Source organism: Pseudonaja textilis, chromosome 2, assembly GCF_049901715.1.
Source record: "Pseudonaja textilis isolate UNSWEBS1 chromosome 2, rPseTex1.2, whole genome shotgun sequence".
NCBI classification, from domain to species: domain Eukaryota; kingdom Metazoa; phylum Chordata; class Lepidosauria; order Squamata; family Elapidae; genus Pseudonaja; species Pseudonaja textilis.
The window spans coordinates 17,661,214-17,679,084 of NC_141991.1; the positions used below are offsets into that span (position 1 = coordinate 17,661,214).

General features: G+C 43.6%; 1 protein-coding gene across 2 annotated transcripts; it reads left to right on the forward strand.

Annotated features, from left to right (window-relative positions):
• The first annotated feature begins 687 nt into the window (after positions 1-687).
• Positions 688-9,064, forward strand: LOC113449349 (uncharacterized). 2 transcript variants are annotated; one of them, XM_026720418.2, is made up of 3 exons: positions 688-746; positions 4,131-4,644; positions 6,825-9,064. In XM_026720418.2, exons 2-3 carry the CDS (start codon positions 4,155-4,157, stop codon positions 7,472-7,474), a joined length of 1,140 nt encoding a protein of 379 aa, XP_026576203.2. In that variant the 5' UTR covers positions 688-746; positions 4,131-4,154; the 3' UTR covers positions 7,475-9,064. The 2 variants fall into 2 exon arrangements, with proteins under 2 accessions (XP_026576203.2, XP_087779493.1); XM_087923367.1 differs by lacking the exon at positions 688-746 and adding an exon at positions 2,309-2,580.
• Positions 9,065-17,871: the final 8,807 nt, after the last annotated feature.

Here is a 17,871-nt window from a genome sequence, read left to right on the forward strand (position 1 = left end):
GAATATAACAGAGTTGGAAGGGACCTTGGAGGTTTATATTTATGACTGGTGCTGTACCCCAAGTTCATGTGATTTGCGACCTTCTGACAAGCAAATTCAGTGGGGAAGTCAGGTTCACTTTAACAATTGGGGTTACTAACTTATCAACTGCAGCGATTCACTTAATAGCTGAGGCAAGAAAGGAAGTAAAATGAGGCAAAACTCAACAAATGAACAACAGAAATGTTGGCTTCAATTGTGGTCGTACATCAAAGACTAACTACCTGTATTTATTTGCATTTTTGGCCTCCAGACGCCAGTAGGACTTCTTATTAACCCAATATGGTTTTCCATTGCTTCAAAGATCAGTGAACAGCATGTAAGCTGAGGGCAAAGAGCTTCTGATGTTATTGTTCTAAGCATGAACCCTGGAAAAGGCATGCAGAAAGAAAGCGGAAAGGTTATTTTCCAGCAACGGTCCAATCTTTGAGAAGTGATACCTGAGTAGTTATGACGGAAGTGAAGTGAATCTCCAAGGTCATTTGGCTTTCAATAATGAGGCGGCCATGTGGCGTCTAGAAAGAGACAACATCCTTTCCTCGTTTTAATAATAAACCTCCATCTGTTATTCATTTCGAAAGCAGAAGAGGGCGCTGGTTGCTTAAAAGTGCGGGAGCTTTGAAAGTCTTCCTATACCCGATTTAGAAACTGAAACTAAATAATTTACGGTATTATTTTTTTTTCATTCGGTAGCACACTCCGGTAAGGTAAGGATATTTTTCTCTCCGTCTTTTACAGGCTTATAAAATGAGCACAAAATGTTTCCTTTTGGGGTAGTTTGTTTTTATTTTCTTGATAGTTTTAGCTGAACAGACTTTGTTTCATTAAAAATCAACGGGTTCTAATTAAGACATTCCTCTGAGTTAATTAAGGCATCAGGCTAGAAACTGAGAGACTGGATTTTAGTTATACCTTAAGTCATGCGAAGCCAACTAGGTGATCGTGGGACAGTCCCTCTCCCTCAGTCCTAGAAAGGAAAGGCTGGCGAGGGCAAACTGCTTCCAAAATCTTGTCAAGAAATTTGCAGGAATATTTGTCCAGGCAGTTACTAGGAGTCAGTAGTGACTGGAGGGCAACAGAATCTATTTATCTCAACTAAATACAGTTATTTAGCTGCCACTGAAGAATCCCTGTGACAAAGAAAGGAGAGGCTTAACTATTTATCTTGTTAAGGAGGAGAAATTTTAGGTGTGAAAATCCTCCTGCAGACTCAAATCAATCAAACAGAGTAGAGCTGGAAGGGACCTTGGAGGTCTTCTAGTCCAACCCTCTGCTCAAGCAGGAGACCCTATACAATTTGAGATAAGTGGCTGTTCAGTCTCTTCTTAAGAACCTCCAGTGATGGATCACCCACAACTTCTGGAGGTAAGGAAGTTTCTCTTTAGTTCCTGGTTGCTTCTCTCCTTGATTAGTTTCCATCCATTGTTTTGTGTTTTGTGATGCTGTGGAAAATAAATTGATCCCCTTTTTCTTAGTGGCAGCCCCTCAAATACTGGAACACTGCTATCATGTCTCCCTTAGTCCTTCTTTTCTCTAGAGTGGCCATACCCAGTTCCTGCCTGCAATCATTCTTCATATGTTTTAATCTCCAGGCCTTTAATCGTCTTTGTTGCTCTTCTTTGCACTTTTTCCAAAGTCTCAAACATCTTTTTTGTAATGTGGTGACCAAAACTGGGTGCAGGATTCCAGGTGTGGTCTGACTAAGGCTTTATAGAGTGGTATTAGTACCACACTTGATCCTGATTGTATCCCTCTGTTAATGCAATTTAAAGTGGCACTAATACTTCATGTGATCTTGGTTCTATGCCTCTGTTTACACAACCAAGGATTATATTAGCTTTCATGGCTGCTGCCCCATATTCAAGGGATGGTCCACTAGCACTCCCAAGTCCCTCTCACAGTTAGCTGTTTTTGAGCCAGCTTCCGCCTAATCTGTACTTGTACATTTGACTTTTCCAGCCTAGGTGTAGAACCTGGCTTTCCTTCATGTTCTCCACAAATCATGGCCTCTATATCTCTGGGTTAGGAGATGTAAATATGTTCAGGGCTGGGCTGCTACCGGTTCGCTATTCTGCACCACGCAAAGCAGCTGCGCTTCAGATTCTGGCCATAAAAGTGAGTATGGGAGCCCGGGCGGGTGAGCCCCAACACAGAGCAGCAGAGAGAACCGGTTCTGTCTCTGCTGCTCATTGCCGCTACCGGGTCTCCAGAACCGGGCAGAACCAGTCAAATATCACCACTGAATATGTTGCATCTTTCTTGCAGAATGTAGAATTTCAAATTGACACCAGGAGTGAGGGACGTCTGAGAAAAAAACCCCAATACTTTTGTGATGTTCTTCTCTTGCCTTCAGCTAGAGATCCACAATGTTTTGAAGTTAGGAACCATCTTGGAATTTTAACTGAACCTAACTGATGCCCGAATCCACCTTCTCAAAGTTTCCTTTTTAGGGTGTCCATAGATAGAGATGGATACAGTGAACTGGGCTTTTCAACAAGCTCTTGAAAAAGTTCCTCCTCTAAGTCTCTTAGCAGTCACAGGGTAAGGGGACTTTTTATGTGGTGAAATCAGAAAGCAAGAAGTGGGATTTAAAAAGGAGGGAGAGGGTTCTTGAGAAAGGAATTTAGAAGTTGCTGCTTTTAAATTGTTCATGAATTACTTTGGCTTGAAAGCATTGAACATTTCTGGAATGATAGCAACCTTTTCAGGGAATCAGAAACCAAAAATGATTCTGAACCATTCCAGAAAGATCTCTTTGAACCCCGTGAAAGGTCAACAGGAGGGCAAAAGCCATTTGTAAGTAAGGAGCCACAGATGTTTTGGCTGTCCCACCAAACAGTTGCCATCAGCCTCCTCTTTGTCTATAGATAGTTTTGTCCGATATTGGGGGGTCTTTTGTAGCACAGCTATCAGGTAAGCTTATTGTCTTGTATGTTGTATAAAAGTGAAGCAGGACCATTCAGTTTCTGTAGAGCAGGCCTAGTTGTGAGCCATGATTCACTTCACATCTATGTTATTAATTTTACACTTGCTGTTATTCAGTTAACGACTGTGGCAGAAGAGATCATAAAATGCGGCAAAACTCACTAAATGTCTCACTTAACAACATACATTTTGGGCTGAATTGCCATAGGTCAAGGACTACTTGCATTAATTTTTGCTGCTTTGACTCTTGGCAGTTATCCTGATAAGTCCTGCATCATTTATTGGCATACTTTGTTTTATCTGTACAGCTTGACCTTGCCTTCTCATTCCTGGGGTGAGAGAGAAGTCTGGCCTAAGATCATCCAGTTAGTGTTATGCCTAAGGCAGGACTAGAACTCAATATCTTCTAATTTCTAGTCTAGTGCTTTGAACCAGTGTGCCTAAGGTGCTCACATAGTAGTACCAGAGGCCACAAGAAAGTTCAGTGTTGATATCTTCCATCCAGGAGCTAGCAGTTAAGACACTGGGCTGTCGACTGGAAGATCAGCAGTTCTAGACCCAAGTAGTAACGTGTGATGGGGTGAGCTTCCATTCTTGTCCAAGCTCTGCCAACTTAGCAGTTTGAAAACATGTAAATGCAAGTAGATAAACAGGTACCACTTCAGTGGGAAGATAACAGAATGAGCCTTGGTGGCACAGTGGTTAAAATGCAGGCTACTTCTGCTAACTTCTGCCAACTGCCTGCAATTTGGCCGTTCGAATCCCACCAGGCTCAACGTTGACTCAGCCTTCCGTCCTTCTGAAGTCGGTAAAATGAAGACCCAGATTGTTGAGGGCAAGTAGGCTGACTCTGTAAACCGCTTAGGGAGGGCTGTAATGCACTATGAAGAGGTATGTTAGTCTAAGTGCTATTGCTATTGCTATTCTGTATGCCTGAGCGTATAATCATGCTGGCCACCTGACTACAGAAGTGGTTTTGGACAAAGTTGGCTCCCTTGGCTAGGAAATGGGGATGAGCACCATTTCCTGGAGTCAGACTTGACTGGACAGGGTAAATCTTTACCGGTCTTTTGGAGCCTAAGGCACACCCATTAGTTATATCTTGAATCAGATCCTACCTTGTTTTAAAAAAATCTTCCTCGTTTTTTTTTTCCTCTGCAAACCAGGCTCCGCTGTGATTCAGTGAAAGTATGGCCCTTGTACGAAGACGTGCCCATGACGATGCATTTGAAAAAAAAGTCAGACATCATTTCAACCAAGGACTATGTGAGTTAACCTCTGTGGTCAATTGTCTGTACCTAGCAAAAGAAGATGTTGACTTTTACATAGATCTAAAGGAGCACATCAAGAAGGCGACAGAGGAATTGGGCAAGACAGAAGAATTGGTTCTATGGGACCTGAGGAATGTGGATTCAATGACTTCTGAGATTATGGTCTCAAAGAAAAAACTCATGGATGAACAGAAAGCCAAAGAGAACGAGCTTGTCAATTTTCAGAACCTGCGGAAGGATTTGCAAAGACGTGGTGAGTTGCAAAGAGAAGATTATGAACGCCAAAAAGCTATGAAGGAAAAGGCAAAAAGGGATAGAGAAGCCGCAGCGGACGAAATTAGAGAACAAGAAATGCGGAAAAATAAGGCCTTTCAGTTGATGTGGATACCAGTTGTGGGAACTATTATTGGTGAGTATTAATAATGACACCCTAAATATGTCAAAAGCATGCGCTGAAAGAAATACCTTGGGGTGCTCAGGAGCACAAGAGATTGATCTCTCATTAAAGCAACCTTTTAGGCTTCCGTGGAGTTGACTCAAATGAGTCACACTGACCCCATATGTCAGGGTTCCAAGTAATACACCCATAACAAGCAGAACTCTGAGGCAGACAGTTTCCTCAAAGAACAAGTTTATTGGATATATCATATTGGCACAGGCTGGTGAAAACCAACTCCAAAGGTTCCTGCGGTTTTCGCCTAATTAAAAGTTTTCCCCCTTTCCCAAAAAAATCAGTCGTATGGTCCAATCAAAGTGCTGTCTGGTTGCTTGGGAACTTCACTCTTCTTGTCTTTCTGCTTATGATTTCACAGAAAGCATTAGGCATTCATTTAGATTTTTGTTTATTATAGGCCTTTTTATCCCACCTTTGTTATTTTTATAAATAACATTTAAGGCAGCAAATGCACCTAACACTCCTCCCTCCTCCTATTTTCCCCACGACAACTCTGTGAGTTGGATTGGGCTGAGAGAATGTCTAGTTTAAAGTCACCCAGCAAGATTTTATGCACAAAGCAGGACTAGAACTCACAGCCTCCTGGTTGCTAAGCCACCACCTTAACCACTGCATCAAACTGAGTTTCTAGTTTTCTACTGCCTTCTTCTGGTTTCTCTATTTTTCATTGCTTCATTTGCTACTTAAAGCAAGTGGAAATCAGCATAATTCCTGCAACACTCTCCCTCCTTCAAATTCACACAGGCCGACTTTGTTCAGCTTCCAAAGCTACTGGTTCTCCAAAACTGGTCAGGCGGGAAGCTGCTGAATACCCACCCTTCGCTCTGTTCTCTGCAGGGCACAAAGAAGAAGCTCAGTTAGGACTCTGGAGGCAGAGGGGGGGAGAGGGGGGGAGGGGCCGTCAGGGGGTGCGTCCCAAAATGGCCCAAATTTCTTGGTTCTCCAGACTGGGACAACTCAACACCATGGCCAGCTTGCCACGGGACAGCTCAACAGGACAATTCAACAAATATAGAAGTTAAATTAATTTCAACTGTGGCCAACAATAACAAAATAAAGATAGTCAACCCAGGAATACAAGAATTACAATAATTTTAACCAGAACATAGTCACCAGTAATACAAGTAACTGAATGAAACGATTAATACAGTGTTAAATTGTCCAACAATGAATTGTCCCGTGGTGAGTTGGCTGCAATGAATTGGCTGTGGCGATTTGTCCAAGGTCCCCAAGCTGAGACACGGTAGTTCAGCTGCTGCCACAGTTAAAGAGTTAAATCATCATCATACAGACTTGAACACTGGGCCCTTCTAACAAATGAAAATCAATGTAGAGAAAAGTAAAGTCCTACACTTAGGCAAGAAAACCCAAAAGTACCCATATAGACTGGGTGAAACCAGGCTCAATAGCAGTAACTGTGAGAGGGATCTTGGAGTCTTAATGGACAACCAGCTAAATATGAGCCAGCAGTGTGTGGCAGGAGCCAAAAAAGCCAATGCAATCCTAAATTGCATTAACGGGGATATAAGTGAGGTAGTAATACCACTCTATAAAGCCTTAGTAAGACCACACCTAAAGTACTGCATCCTGTTTGGTCTCCACATTATAAAAAAGATGTTGAGACTCTAGAAAAAGTACAGAAAAGAGCAACCAGGATGATTAGGGGACTGGAAACTAAAATATATGAAGAACGGTTACAGGAACTGGGCATGGCTAGTCTAGTAAAGAGAAGGACCAGGGGAAACATGATAGCAGTCTTCCAATATTTGAGGGGCTGCCACAGGGAGGACGGGGTGAAGCTATTTTCCAAAGCACCTGAAAGCCAGACAAGGAATAATGTATGGAAACTGAACAAGGAGAGATTCAACCTAGAAATAGAAACTTTCTGACAGTGAAAACAATCAACCAAGGGAACATCTTCCCTTGAGACTTTCAAAGAGATTGGACTGCCATTTGTCAGAAATGGTATGGGGTCTCCTGCTTGGGCAGGGGGGTTGGACTAGATGACCTATAAGGTCCCTTCCAACTCTGATTGTCTGTTATCTGTTATCTAAACATGCGTGGAATGATCTTGGTTAGAAAAACTTGTTGGCTACATGTTACATCCCCTGATTTTGTCTTTGTCTCTTTATCAGGGGGTATTCAGGCTATTGACGCTCACATGTCTCAGAAGGCGGCTGAGGAAAAGGCCGATGCGGCACAAGAAATGGTAAATGATTATCATGCCAAGGAACAGAAGGCTCTGGCCCAAGTTGCCAAATTTCAGGATCAGTTGAACAATCAAGAGAGTAAAATTAAGACAACCCAGAAGAATCTTGAAGAGATGGAAAAGCGAAAAAAGCAGCTAACTGACTTCCACAAGGATGTTCTGAATCTGCAGGAGGCCCTCAGGCGCTGCTCTACCCTGGTGGGGACCCTGCATTCGGAGGCAAATGCGGTTCGGGTGACAAGCCAGTATGTCTTCATTTACGATGCCTTGAAGCCTCAAATCGATAGTATCACTCATCACATGCGTCCGTTCCTGGATGCGAAGAACCCCGAGCACCGGCTGCTGGACTGCCCCAAGATCAGGCAAAGTATCAAGAAATTGCAATTCTTCTCTGAGACCCCAAGTACTTTGGCCAGAAATATTTACACTCTTAAGGGAATGCTAGATGACGAGGACGTCCGTAGGTACTTTGTCATTGGTTTTGTCATCCTGGCCTTGCTCTGGGCAACTGGCTTTTTGTACAAAATCCTTCTGGTTATTTTAATTGGCTGTATCGTTTTCTGTTGCCTAGCTTAGTAGATCTCTGTTTAAGGAGCACCCCCCATTCAGTGTGATGAGCCGGGGCGTGGCACAAAAGCAACCAAGTCACAAAAATAGATAGTCCTTTTAATTCCTCCAGCTTGGCCCCCAATGTCCAGTTATCATCAGCTGGAGGAAAAAACTCCCCCAAGAACAGTTTCTAAAGGGAAGAAATTCAGTCCGAACCCAAAGTATATATAAATTATGAATAAAAACCAACACAAGCCACGCTGCAACAATTAACGAGACAGGGCAGGATAAGGAATTGAAGACTTCGAAAGATAATGAAACACACACAGTTGAGGGGATGCCAGAACCCAGATAAGACTTGACAAACAAAGATAACACACGCTTTGCTTCCAGCTCAAACGCCCTTTTAAAATCCTGTTTTCCCAGCTGCAGCTAATGAAGGGAATCAGGGCCCTTTTCTCCCCCGTAACTCACATTGCTCCCTTCTCCGTTCCTCCCTGCATGCCCTAGGATGAAGGGGGGTGGCCCTTGGTCTTCCTCTGAATGCCCAGCCAGACTGCCCTTCCCTGGTTTCTTCCACAGCTACCGGAGCCACACTCCCACTCCCTGTTAGCTGCTCAACCTTCCCCCCAGAATCAGATTCCAACAGGGGCACAACATTCTGTGAATCTGCTCCAGTGTGGGTAGTCCTCGACTTACCACCACAATTGAGCCCGAAACCTATGTTGCTAAGTGAGAAATTCCTTTTCTTGCCACATTTGTTAAAGCAAATCGCTGCAGTTGTTAAATTAGTCACACAGTTATTAAGTGAATCTAGTTTCCCCATTGTCTTTGCTTGTTGGAAGGTCACAAAAGCTGTTCACATGACCCCAGGACTCCACAACCATCATAAATATGAGTCCATTAGCAAACATGGGAATGTAAATCACATGACCATGGGGATGCTGCAACAGTCATAAATGTGAAAAATAGTCATAAGTCACATTTTTTCAGTACTGTGTTATATCAAGGACTACCTATAATTCTATGACTTATATTTCTTGCTTTAAACTTGCATTTTTATTTGAAATACTGTCAATGGTGGGCTATGAATCCAGTCAAGTGGGGGTCTCAAATTCACAGCCCACGGCCGGATGTGTCATGTGTTGGCCACACCCACCCCTGGTTTAGCGAAGGGAAAACTCGTGATACATCACATGACGACAATGTGACCACATGAGTTTGACACCCCTGCAGTAAAGGAATAAAATAGTTGTCGTCATTAACCTATAAACTCCTAAACTCTCAGATAAATGAATAGATTAACGCTGGCAATTAAGGAGAAAGAGCAAACGGAACACTATCTGATATGGGATCTATTTTACCAATGGTTAAATAATAAAAATGGAAATTAGAAATAGGGAAACAAAATAAAGAAGATACGTTAAAAGAGATAAGTAAATATTATGACTAGTATGTTGAATATTATGTGAATATTATAGAATTAATATTAATTTAACCAAGGATGTTGTGATTTTGATTATTGTTTGACAAAGATACTTGTACACGGACAACACACTGTTCAAGGGAAGATGGAATGATTATATTAAAAACAAAAATAAAATTATTTTAAGAAAAGGAAGCCTGCTGACAAGATATGGCTGGCTGGCTGGTGTTGGTGTCAGTGGGTAAGCCTTTTTCCTTCCTAAAGGAAGGAGCCCTTGGGTACATACCAGAATGAGGAATGGGGGTGTAGTTTTCCTTGGGGTTCTTGGCTCCTTTTATTTCTCCTGCTTCCCCAGCCAAATGGCAGGCAGTTCCATAGGTGAACCAAGGAGGAGTGATTATTGTGGTTCCTCGAATGCCAGCAGAGATGGCAATCAAGTCAGAGGAGTCAGAGGAGATGGAGCGGGTACCTGGGTTACCATCAAAACCTGGGTTACCATCAAAACTGGCAGAAGGATCTGAGGAGCAGGAGGTCTCAAAGCCAGATGCAGAGTAGGGCCCATCTACTCATGCTCAGGTGGATAGACAGCTGTTTTTGGGACCTGAGATGAGCAAGGGGGCAGAACAGCTGGGGCCTGTCCCAGATGAGCGTATTGTCAGGGCTCCGGTATTCACCCCCATTTAAATCATGAGTCTCTAGCCAGATCTTTCAGAGCTTAAGAAGATTTATTAGGAGTGAACACGCCAACCTGGGTGTATCATAATTCATATTCTCCAATGGGACACATCCATAGCCAAGAGTCATCAATCATGCTCTCCAGTTATAATTTTGTGAGCCAGAAACTTCGGTCACCTAGGAATTATCTATGGAAACATTTAAGGAATGCACTACTTACCCCCATCCCTTTCTGTTGGCAACTCTAAAAGACCAGAGAAATACAATATTTTATGAGTTGACACGTCTGCTCACAGAAGTGCAGAGAAGAGAGCAATGCGGGACTGAGGGTCAACTATTCAGGAAAAGGAGACGTTAACAAGCCCCTCCCTGGCTGAGATACAAGGAGGAGGAGTGTGGGAGGCGTGGGTGTTGGAGACATCCGTTAATGCTCCAGAACAGTTTCTTCCGGCGGATTCCTTGCCAGGATTTCTTTGTCACTAACCAGGTCGGTCAGGACCTTTTGTGTTGGGATTGAGGTGCTAATTGAGGGAACTCAGAGACTGTTTTGTCTTGTGAATCCCCTAAGAGGTGTGACCTGGAGCTTTGTGAATTCCTGCCTTTCTAAATAAAAAGGGTTTTTTTTCCTCATGAGTCGGCAGTTGATTTGGGGCTCGTGAAAGCTGGGTCAGAACAGTGATTGCTGGAACCCAGGAGAGAGAATATCATTCTTATCTCTAGGAGATGCTGTTCCAAAGGACAAGGACTGGGATAGAGAAGCACAGTTCATTGGTCTCATAAGACAATACAATTCAAAACAGTGGATAGAATTCAAAATTTCAATGTATTGGATTAAGACCAGGCTGTCCTGAAGATCATGTCTTATTTAGTAAACCAAATATTTGTTCTGACAAAAGCCATATCTACATTCATTCTGAATTAATGCTGAACTGGTAAATGTCAGAGTGTTTACAGAGTGACTACTATTGTGATACAACCCAGGAGCAAAACACAGTACACAGAGACTTTTAACAGTTGTTTATGTACAAGAATACTACATACATACATACATACATACATACATACATACATACATACACGTGTTAGGCAAATACCAGGCAAGCAATCAACCTTCAACTCTACACGGAGAACTGCAATGGAGATAGAACATGAGAGAGAGAGAGAGAGAGAGAGAGAGAGAGATGCCCTCACATGGCCTCCTTTATATAGACAGCTTCTTAAAGCGGCAGTATGCTGCTGACTCATCCTCAGTTCATCATCCTGGTGTAGCCTTACAGCAGCTGGTCAGCTATTAAATCTTGACACGAGTGACACTCCATGGGTCAACCCTGAAGCAAATCTGTCTGAGGACATCTTTGCGGCTCCAGGGTTGCCACAAGACAGGAGAGAGGGGGAAAAATAGCTAGCTGGGGGTTTGTAGTCAAAATGAAAAGCTTTCCTGTGGGAACCAAGGACATTTCAACAGGTGGCTGGGAAGAGGAGGAATGGAGTAACCAAGCAACCAGCCAGCAACCCTATTGGACAGTGTGACTCAGGAGTTGGGAGACACGGGAAACGTTCGCTTTTTAATTAGGTGAGACCGTCATAAATGTAAGTCAGTTATGAAATGTAAGTCACAAGACCATGGAGATGCTGCAATGGTCATAAGTATGAAAAATGGTCATAAGTCACTTTTTTTCACTGCCGTTGTAACTTCAAACAAAGTTCATAAGCGAACTGCAATAGGTGAAGAACTACCTTTCTACTCAATCATCCAGGTGATGGTTGTCCCAAAGGTGCTTTTTCAAGAGGCCTCTGGATTTTCTGGATTTTCTTTGAAGACATTTAGCTTCTCATCCAAGAAACTTGTTCTGTCAGAGCCGAAGAAGCATCTTGGATGAGAAGTGAAACATCTTCAAAGAAAAACCAGAAAGTCCAGAGGCCTCCTGAAAAAGCACATTTGGGACAACCATCATCTAGATCAGGGGTCGCCAACCTTTTGGACATCAGGGACCACCAAACTCATAATTTTAAATCCCTCAGACCACTAATATGAATTTTGACTGATGGTGGCTTACTGACGTTGGCGGGAAAGTTGGTCCCATATTCCAGAGCTGCAGTAGTCACAGGACTGGCCCTTTGGTCATCCTGGAGCAGCTGCTCCTCCACCCGGGTGCACCAGCCTGCCATGGACTGGAGGAGCTGCTCCGAGATGACCAAAGGGCCAGTCTTGTGACTCCTGCAGCTGTGGAATATGGGACCGACTTTCCCATCAACGTCAGCAAGCCATCCCGGGGCAGATTTCCCTCCCCCGCCATTGGTCTTACCTTCCAGTTCCAGCTCCCTTGGCTCTACTCAAGGTAAGGTTTGTGCTTGGCCAAAGGGCGGGGGCCAGCGGGTGGGTGGGCCATGTGGGCAGTGCAGCCTTGTGTTCCCGCACAGCCTGGATTGCTTTGAGGGTGACATTTTTCTGCGGACCACCAAAATTTTCTCACGGATCACCAGGGGTTCCCAGCCCGCTGATTGGCGACCACTGATCTAGATCAGTGGTCACCAACCAGTGCACCGAGGACCACTGGTGGTCTGCAAGAAAATTTTGGTGGTCCTCAGAAAAATGTCACCCCCAAAGCAATTAATCCAGGCTTTGCGGGAACACAAGGCTGAGCCACCCAAATGGCCCATGGGAACACAAGGCTTGCGCCGCTTGCATTGCGCACAACACGAGATAGTGAGGGGAGTGGGAAAAGGGCGGAGGGGGGAACTTGCCCAACTCGCCCCACGCGCCCCTCCTGGCCATTGGGCTGCTTGTTTCTGCTTCTTTCTTCTTCTGCTTTTGGCTGCATGCAAGGAAAGCAGCAAAAGTCTTTCTTTCTCTCCCCCAAACTCTGCCAGAAATGAGTCTTTGGGACCCTGCAAGGCATCCTGCTCCAAGAGGCTGCACTGGCATGACAAGTCTCACAAATACTCATTTCTTTTTTTTAAATATAAATTTTATTTGGGTTTTCACAAAAACATAATACAAATAAAACATCTTTTTTTGAGAATAGCATGATCCCGGGTTATCACTTCTTCATACAGACTCAAACTCAATTTCATATTCATCTTTGTGTTCTATTCCATATTTTCTGTTTTTTAAGTTCCATTTTCAGTTCTTCTAAAAGTGGAGTCATTTTTAAAAGTTTTAAACAACCACCCAATTGAATTTAGTCATTCAAAACAATAACCAAGAATCCAGAAATCATCAAGTAATCTAAATAGTCCCGAGTTATATCTTCTTATTTCTTTTTCGACTTTCTCTTCCTGGGTTTTTTGTTGCGATATTTCAGTCAGAATGTATCTTTTGGAAGTCTTGTTGAGATTTTGCTGTAAGTTCTTTTTTAATTCCAGGCATTCTCCTCCCTTCCAGATCCTACCCTTTTATTCTTTTTCTCTCCTTTCCTGTTTTCAAAAGCTTTTGATTATCCAGAAATCTTTATTATCCCTTTGACATTTTATTTTCAGCTTAAATGCCTATTGATATCAAAGTGGATTTTTTTCCAATTTCTTACTTAAATCTCTTAGCTGTCAGTATAAGGAAGGGAAGGGGGGGAAAAGCGAAATCCTTTCCCTTCCCTCTCTCCTTCGTTACTTCAAAGTCTTCTTTGGGAACAATGTTGTTTTTTATAGTTCAAATTCCAGGGTACCTTACGTTGTTGCTTTTTCAGTTTAACCCGGTCAACCAAAACTTTCTCTTCTTATCTTCCTCCTGCACATTCTTTTCCAGTTGAGTTCTTCTTTGAGGTGGCCATTTCTGACCACCCCTGCAACCGCCTTCAGGAAAGGGAGTAATGGCTAGTTGTAGACTGGAGATAAATGATGCCTTATCCTTCCCCTTCTGTTGAGAGGGCTGTTCAATTTTGACCCTGATGGTGTCTTTGACCCCTCTTTCAAACCAGCGGTCCTCTCCATCCAAAATGAGGACATTGCTATCTTCCAAAGAGTGGTCTGTGTCTTTCACATAAGATGGGCTGCTGAATCTTATCCTTTGTTCTCCTATTTGGCCAGGCATTTATGAAAAAATCACCTTTGGCCTTTCTCAGCAATTTCCATCTGGCACCCATATATTTCTTGTTCATGTGTTGAGTATGGACTTTTAAGAAATATGTCGTGGCATTCCAGGGCGTGAAAAAGAAAACCTAAGAAAATTTCCCTGACAGTAAGAAGAATGAATCAGTGACTTAACACATCAGAATACATCAGTAGGAAAATGGAAAAAAGACACAATATATTCATTTCAGCAAGCTTAGATGAGGCAATATACAGGTAGTCCTCAATTTACGACTACAATTGGGCCCAAAAGTTCTGTTGCCAAGCAAGACCGTTGTGAAGTGAGTTTTGCCTCATTTTATGATCTTTCTTCCCCACTCTTAAGTGAATCACTGCAGTTGTTAAGTTAGTAACACAGTTGTTGAGTGAATCTGGCTTCCCCGTTGACTTTGCTTGTTAGAAGTTCGCAAAAGGGGAATCACATGACCCCAGGACATTGCAACCGTCATAAACATGAGCCAGTTGCCAAGCATCCATAGAGCCTCGGTGGTGCAATGTTTAGAGTGCAGTTCTGCAAGCCACTTCTGCTGACTGCTGGCTGCCTGCAACTTGGCAGTTCAAATCTCACCAGGCTCAAGGTTGACTCAGCCTTCCATCCTTCCGAGGTGGGTAGAATGAAGACTCAGATTGTTGGGGGCCATAGGCTGACTCTGTAAACTGCTTAGAGAGGGCTGCAAAGCACTATAAAGCGGTATATACAGTGGCGGTATTCAGCTGGTTCGCACTGGTTCAGGCGAACCGGTAGCAAGGATTTGGCATGGGTCGCCAACTGGTAGTAACTTCTGGCTGGCCAGGCCCCTGACCTGGTCACCGGTCACTCACTTGCCCTGCCCCCCCGATGCTCGCTCACCCCACCTGCCGGATGCTCACCCCACCCAGCCAAAAACGCACGCCCCAAGAGGCTTGCCTGAGGACCAGAAGGCCCAAAAAACGGGAGAGGGGTGCTGCAAAAAAAAGCAATGCCCACCCAGTCACATGGTCATGCCCACCTAGTCATGCCCACCTAGCTACGCCCACAGAAATGGTAGTAAAAAAATTTGAATCCCACCACTGGGTATATAAGTTTTAAGTGCTATTGCTATTGCTATCCGAATTTTGATCAAGTGACCATAGGGACGCTGCAATAGTCGTAAGTGTGAAAGCCTGCTGTCATTTCAAATGGTCATGAAATGAACTATGGCAAGTCAACTTATAACAGTAAGCCAAGGATGTCATGTACAGTATCTAACACTCCTGGCCTTCTATTTTCTCCACGACAACCCTGTGGTGTAGGTTCACTTGAGAGAGAGCGATTGGCCCAAAGTCACTCAATCAGCTTTCATGTATAACACCTTCTTTTCATTTTATCTGCCTTGTTTAACCTCTTGTTAGCCTTACTGAATTTTGATCATAATAATACGTTGGATTGATTTCTTGATCCTTTCCAAGCAAGAGGAAGATTGGCATCCAATGGGGAGCAAACATAGAGGAGAAATATAGAAATTAAATTTGCTTCCTAAGCAAATAAACGCCTTCCTCTCATACACTCACATTTGCATACAGAGAAAGGCCAGAAATATCTCCACATAAGGTTGTGTACAAGGTCCATTTCACTGAACTTTTCATCCTCTGAGATTTCTAGCAATTCTGCCACTTACAAGAAAGGGTGTGATTTCCATTCTGCTACAAAGAAAGAGCTTTCTCCACGGATGAATGTTTACAGCTTTTCCATCTCCTGGGAACTTGGAGAGTAGCAACATTTCCAAAGGAAGGAAGAGACTGACGTCAATCTTACAGGATTCCTAGCAGAAAGAGAAGCTCAGCTCCAGACAGGATCAACCAAGCATGAAAAAAACACACACCTTCTCTCTTCCACAGATGTTCACAGCACTGGTGAACAAAAAACTATCTGGCTTTGAAGAAATGCTATTTTCGGATCCATTTAACCCAGTGGTCTCCAAACTTGGCAACTTAAAGACTTCTGGACTTCAACTCCCAGAATTCCTCATCCAGCTTTCGGGCTGAGGAATTCTGGGAGTTGAAGTCCGCAAGTCTTAAACTTGCCAAGTTTGAGGACCCCTGATACAAGCCATGCTTACAGGGCCAGTTTCAGAGGTGTTATTCAGCTGGTTCTGACCAGTTCTGGAGAACTGGTAGTGGAAATTTTGCGTAGTTTGGAGAACCCACAAATCCCACCTCTGACTGGCCCCGCCCCCATCTATTCTCTGCCTCCCGAGTCCCAGCTGATCGGTGGGGTTTTCTTTGGTTGCCCTGCACAGGAGAATGGAGCTGGAAAGCAGGTTAGTGGGGTGGGGTGGGAATGGAGATTTTGCAGTAATCTTTACCTGCCATGCCCACCAAGCCACGCCCACAGAATAAGTAGCAAATTTTTTTGAATCCCACCACTGGCCAGTTCTCTCTCTCTTTTTTTTTCAGAGGGCCAAAAACCCACTCCCCCATCTTGTACCCTCCTCAAATAACAAAATATGGAATAAAACCAAAGCAGAGAAATATTTCATTTTTAGCTAAGGGAGTTGACAAAACAAAGGTAGTCCTCAACTTACGACCACAATAGAGCCCAACATTTCTACATTGCTACACAAGGCAGTTGCTAAGTGAGGTTTGCCTCATTTTATGACCTTTTTTTGCCACAGTTGTTAAATGAATCACTGGGGTTGTTCAGCAAACCATGCAGTTGGTAAGCAAATCTGGCTTCCTCTGTTGACCTTGCTTTTCAAAAGCCAGCTGGGAAGGTCACAAATTGGGATCTCATCACTCTGGGATATTGCAACTGTCACAAATACATGCCAGTTGCCAAGCGCCCAATTTTTGATCACATGATCAGGTGGATGTTGCAATATGAGTACCAGAGGTGGTATTCAGCAGGTTCTGACCAGTTCTGGAGAACCGGTAGCGGAAAGTTTGAATAGTTCGGAGAACCGGCAAATCCCACCTCTGACTGGCCCCACCCCCATCTATTCTCTGCCTCCCGAGTCCCAGCTGATTGGCTGGGTCTTCTTTGGTTGCCCTGCACAGGAGAAAGGAGCTGGAAAGCAGGTTAGCAGGGTGGGGAGGGAATGGGTATTTTGCAGTATCCTTCCCCTGACACACCCACCAATCCACACCCACAGAACCAGTAGTAAAAATGTTTGAATCCCACCATTGATGAGTACATGTTGTATATAAATACAGGTAGTCCTCAACTTACGACCACAATTGAGCCTCAGTTTTCTCTTGCGATGTGAGACAGTTGTTAAGTGAATCTTGCAACATTTTACCACCTTTCTTGCCAGAGTTATTAAGTGAATCACTGCAGTATTAGTATAGCTTTATAAAGCCTCAGTCAGACCACACCTGGAATCCTGCATCCAGTTTTGGACACATTACAAAAAACATGTTGAGACTTTGGGAAAAGGGCAAAGAAGAGCCATTAGGATGATGAAAGGCCTGGAGACTAAAACTTATGAAGAACAGTTGCAGGAAATGTACTCAGGAAATTCCTAGCTGTGGGAACAGCCAATTCTGAGAGAAGATTGAACCTTTCACTTTCTCTCTTCTGCAGGGACAGTATTGAAGTCACACCATTTCCAAGAAATGCAGGCATTCAGAGTTGTCAGAGGGTATTTAAGAAAATATTGATGTAAAAATTTTTAACTGGTGTATACTATAATCACACCTTTAGCAATATATCATTGTTTTTATTGTGCACGTGTTGGATGGAAACCACTGCATTACTTTTTTGGGTATCTCTTTGCCTTTACTAGCCACAAGAATAGAATAGAATGGAATGGAATGGAGTAGAATAAAATAGAAGAGGAGAGGAGAGGAGGGAGAGGAGAGGAGAGGAGAGGAGAGGAGAGGAGAGGAGAGGAGAGAAGAGAAGAGAAGAGAAGAGAAGAGAAGAGAAGAGAAGAGAAGAGAAGAGAGAAGAGTTGGAAGGCACCTTGGAGGTCTTCTAGTCCAACCCCCTACTTAGGCAGGAAACCCTAAACCACTTCAGACAAATGGTTGTCCAATCTCTCCTTAAAAACTTCCAGGGTTGGAGCATTCACAACTTCTGGAGGCAAGTTGTTCCATTGATTAATTGTTCTAACTGTCAGGAAATTTCTCCTTACTTCTAAGTTGCTTCTCTCCTTGACTAGTTTCCCCCCATTGCTCCTTGTCCTGCCCTCAGGGGCCTTGGAGAATAGCTTGACTCCCTCTTCTTTGTGGCAGCCCCTGAGATATTGGAAGACTGATATCATGTCTCCCTGGTCCTTCTTTTCATTCCATTAGACAT

What these genes read in the sequence shown, in the direction of transcription:
- LOC113449349 (XM_026720418.2), top strand. Translation starts at nt 4,155, where the DNA reads ATGGCCCTTGTACGAAGACGTGCCCATGACGATGCATTTGAAAAAAAA. An exon ending in AGTTGTGGGAACTATTATTG is followed by an intron (nt 4,645 to 6,824) that starts GTGAGTATTAAT and finishes TCTCTTTATCAG; the next exon opens with GGGGTATTCAGGCTATTGAC.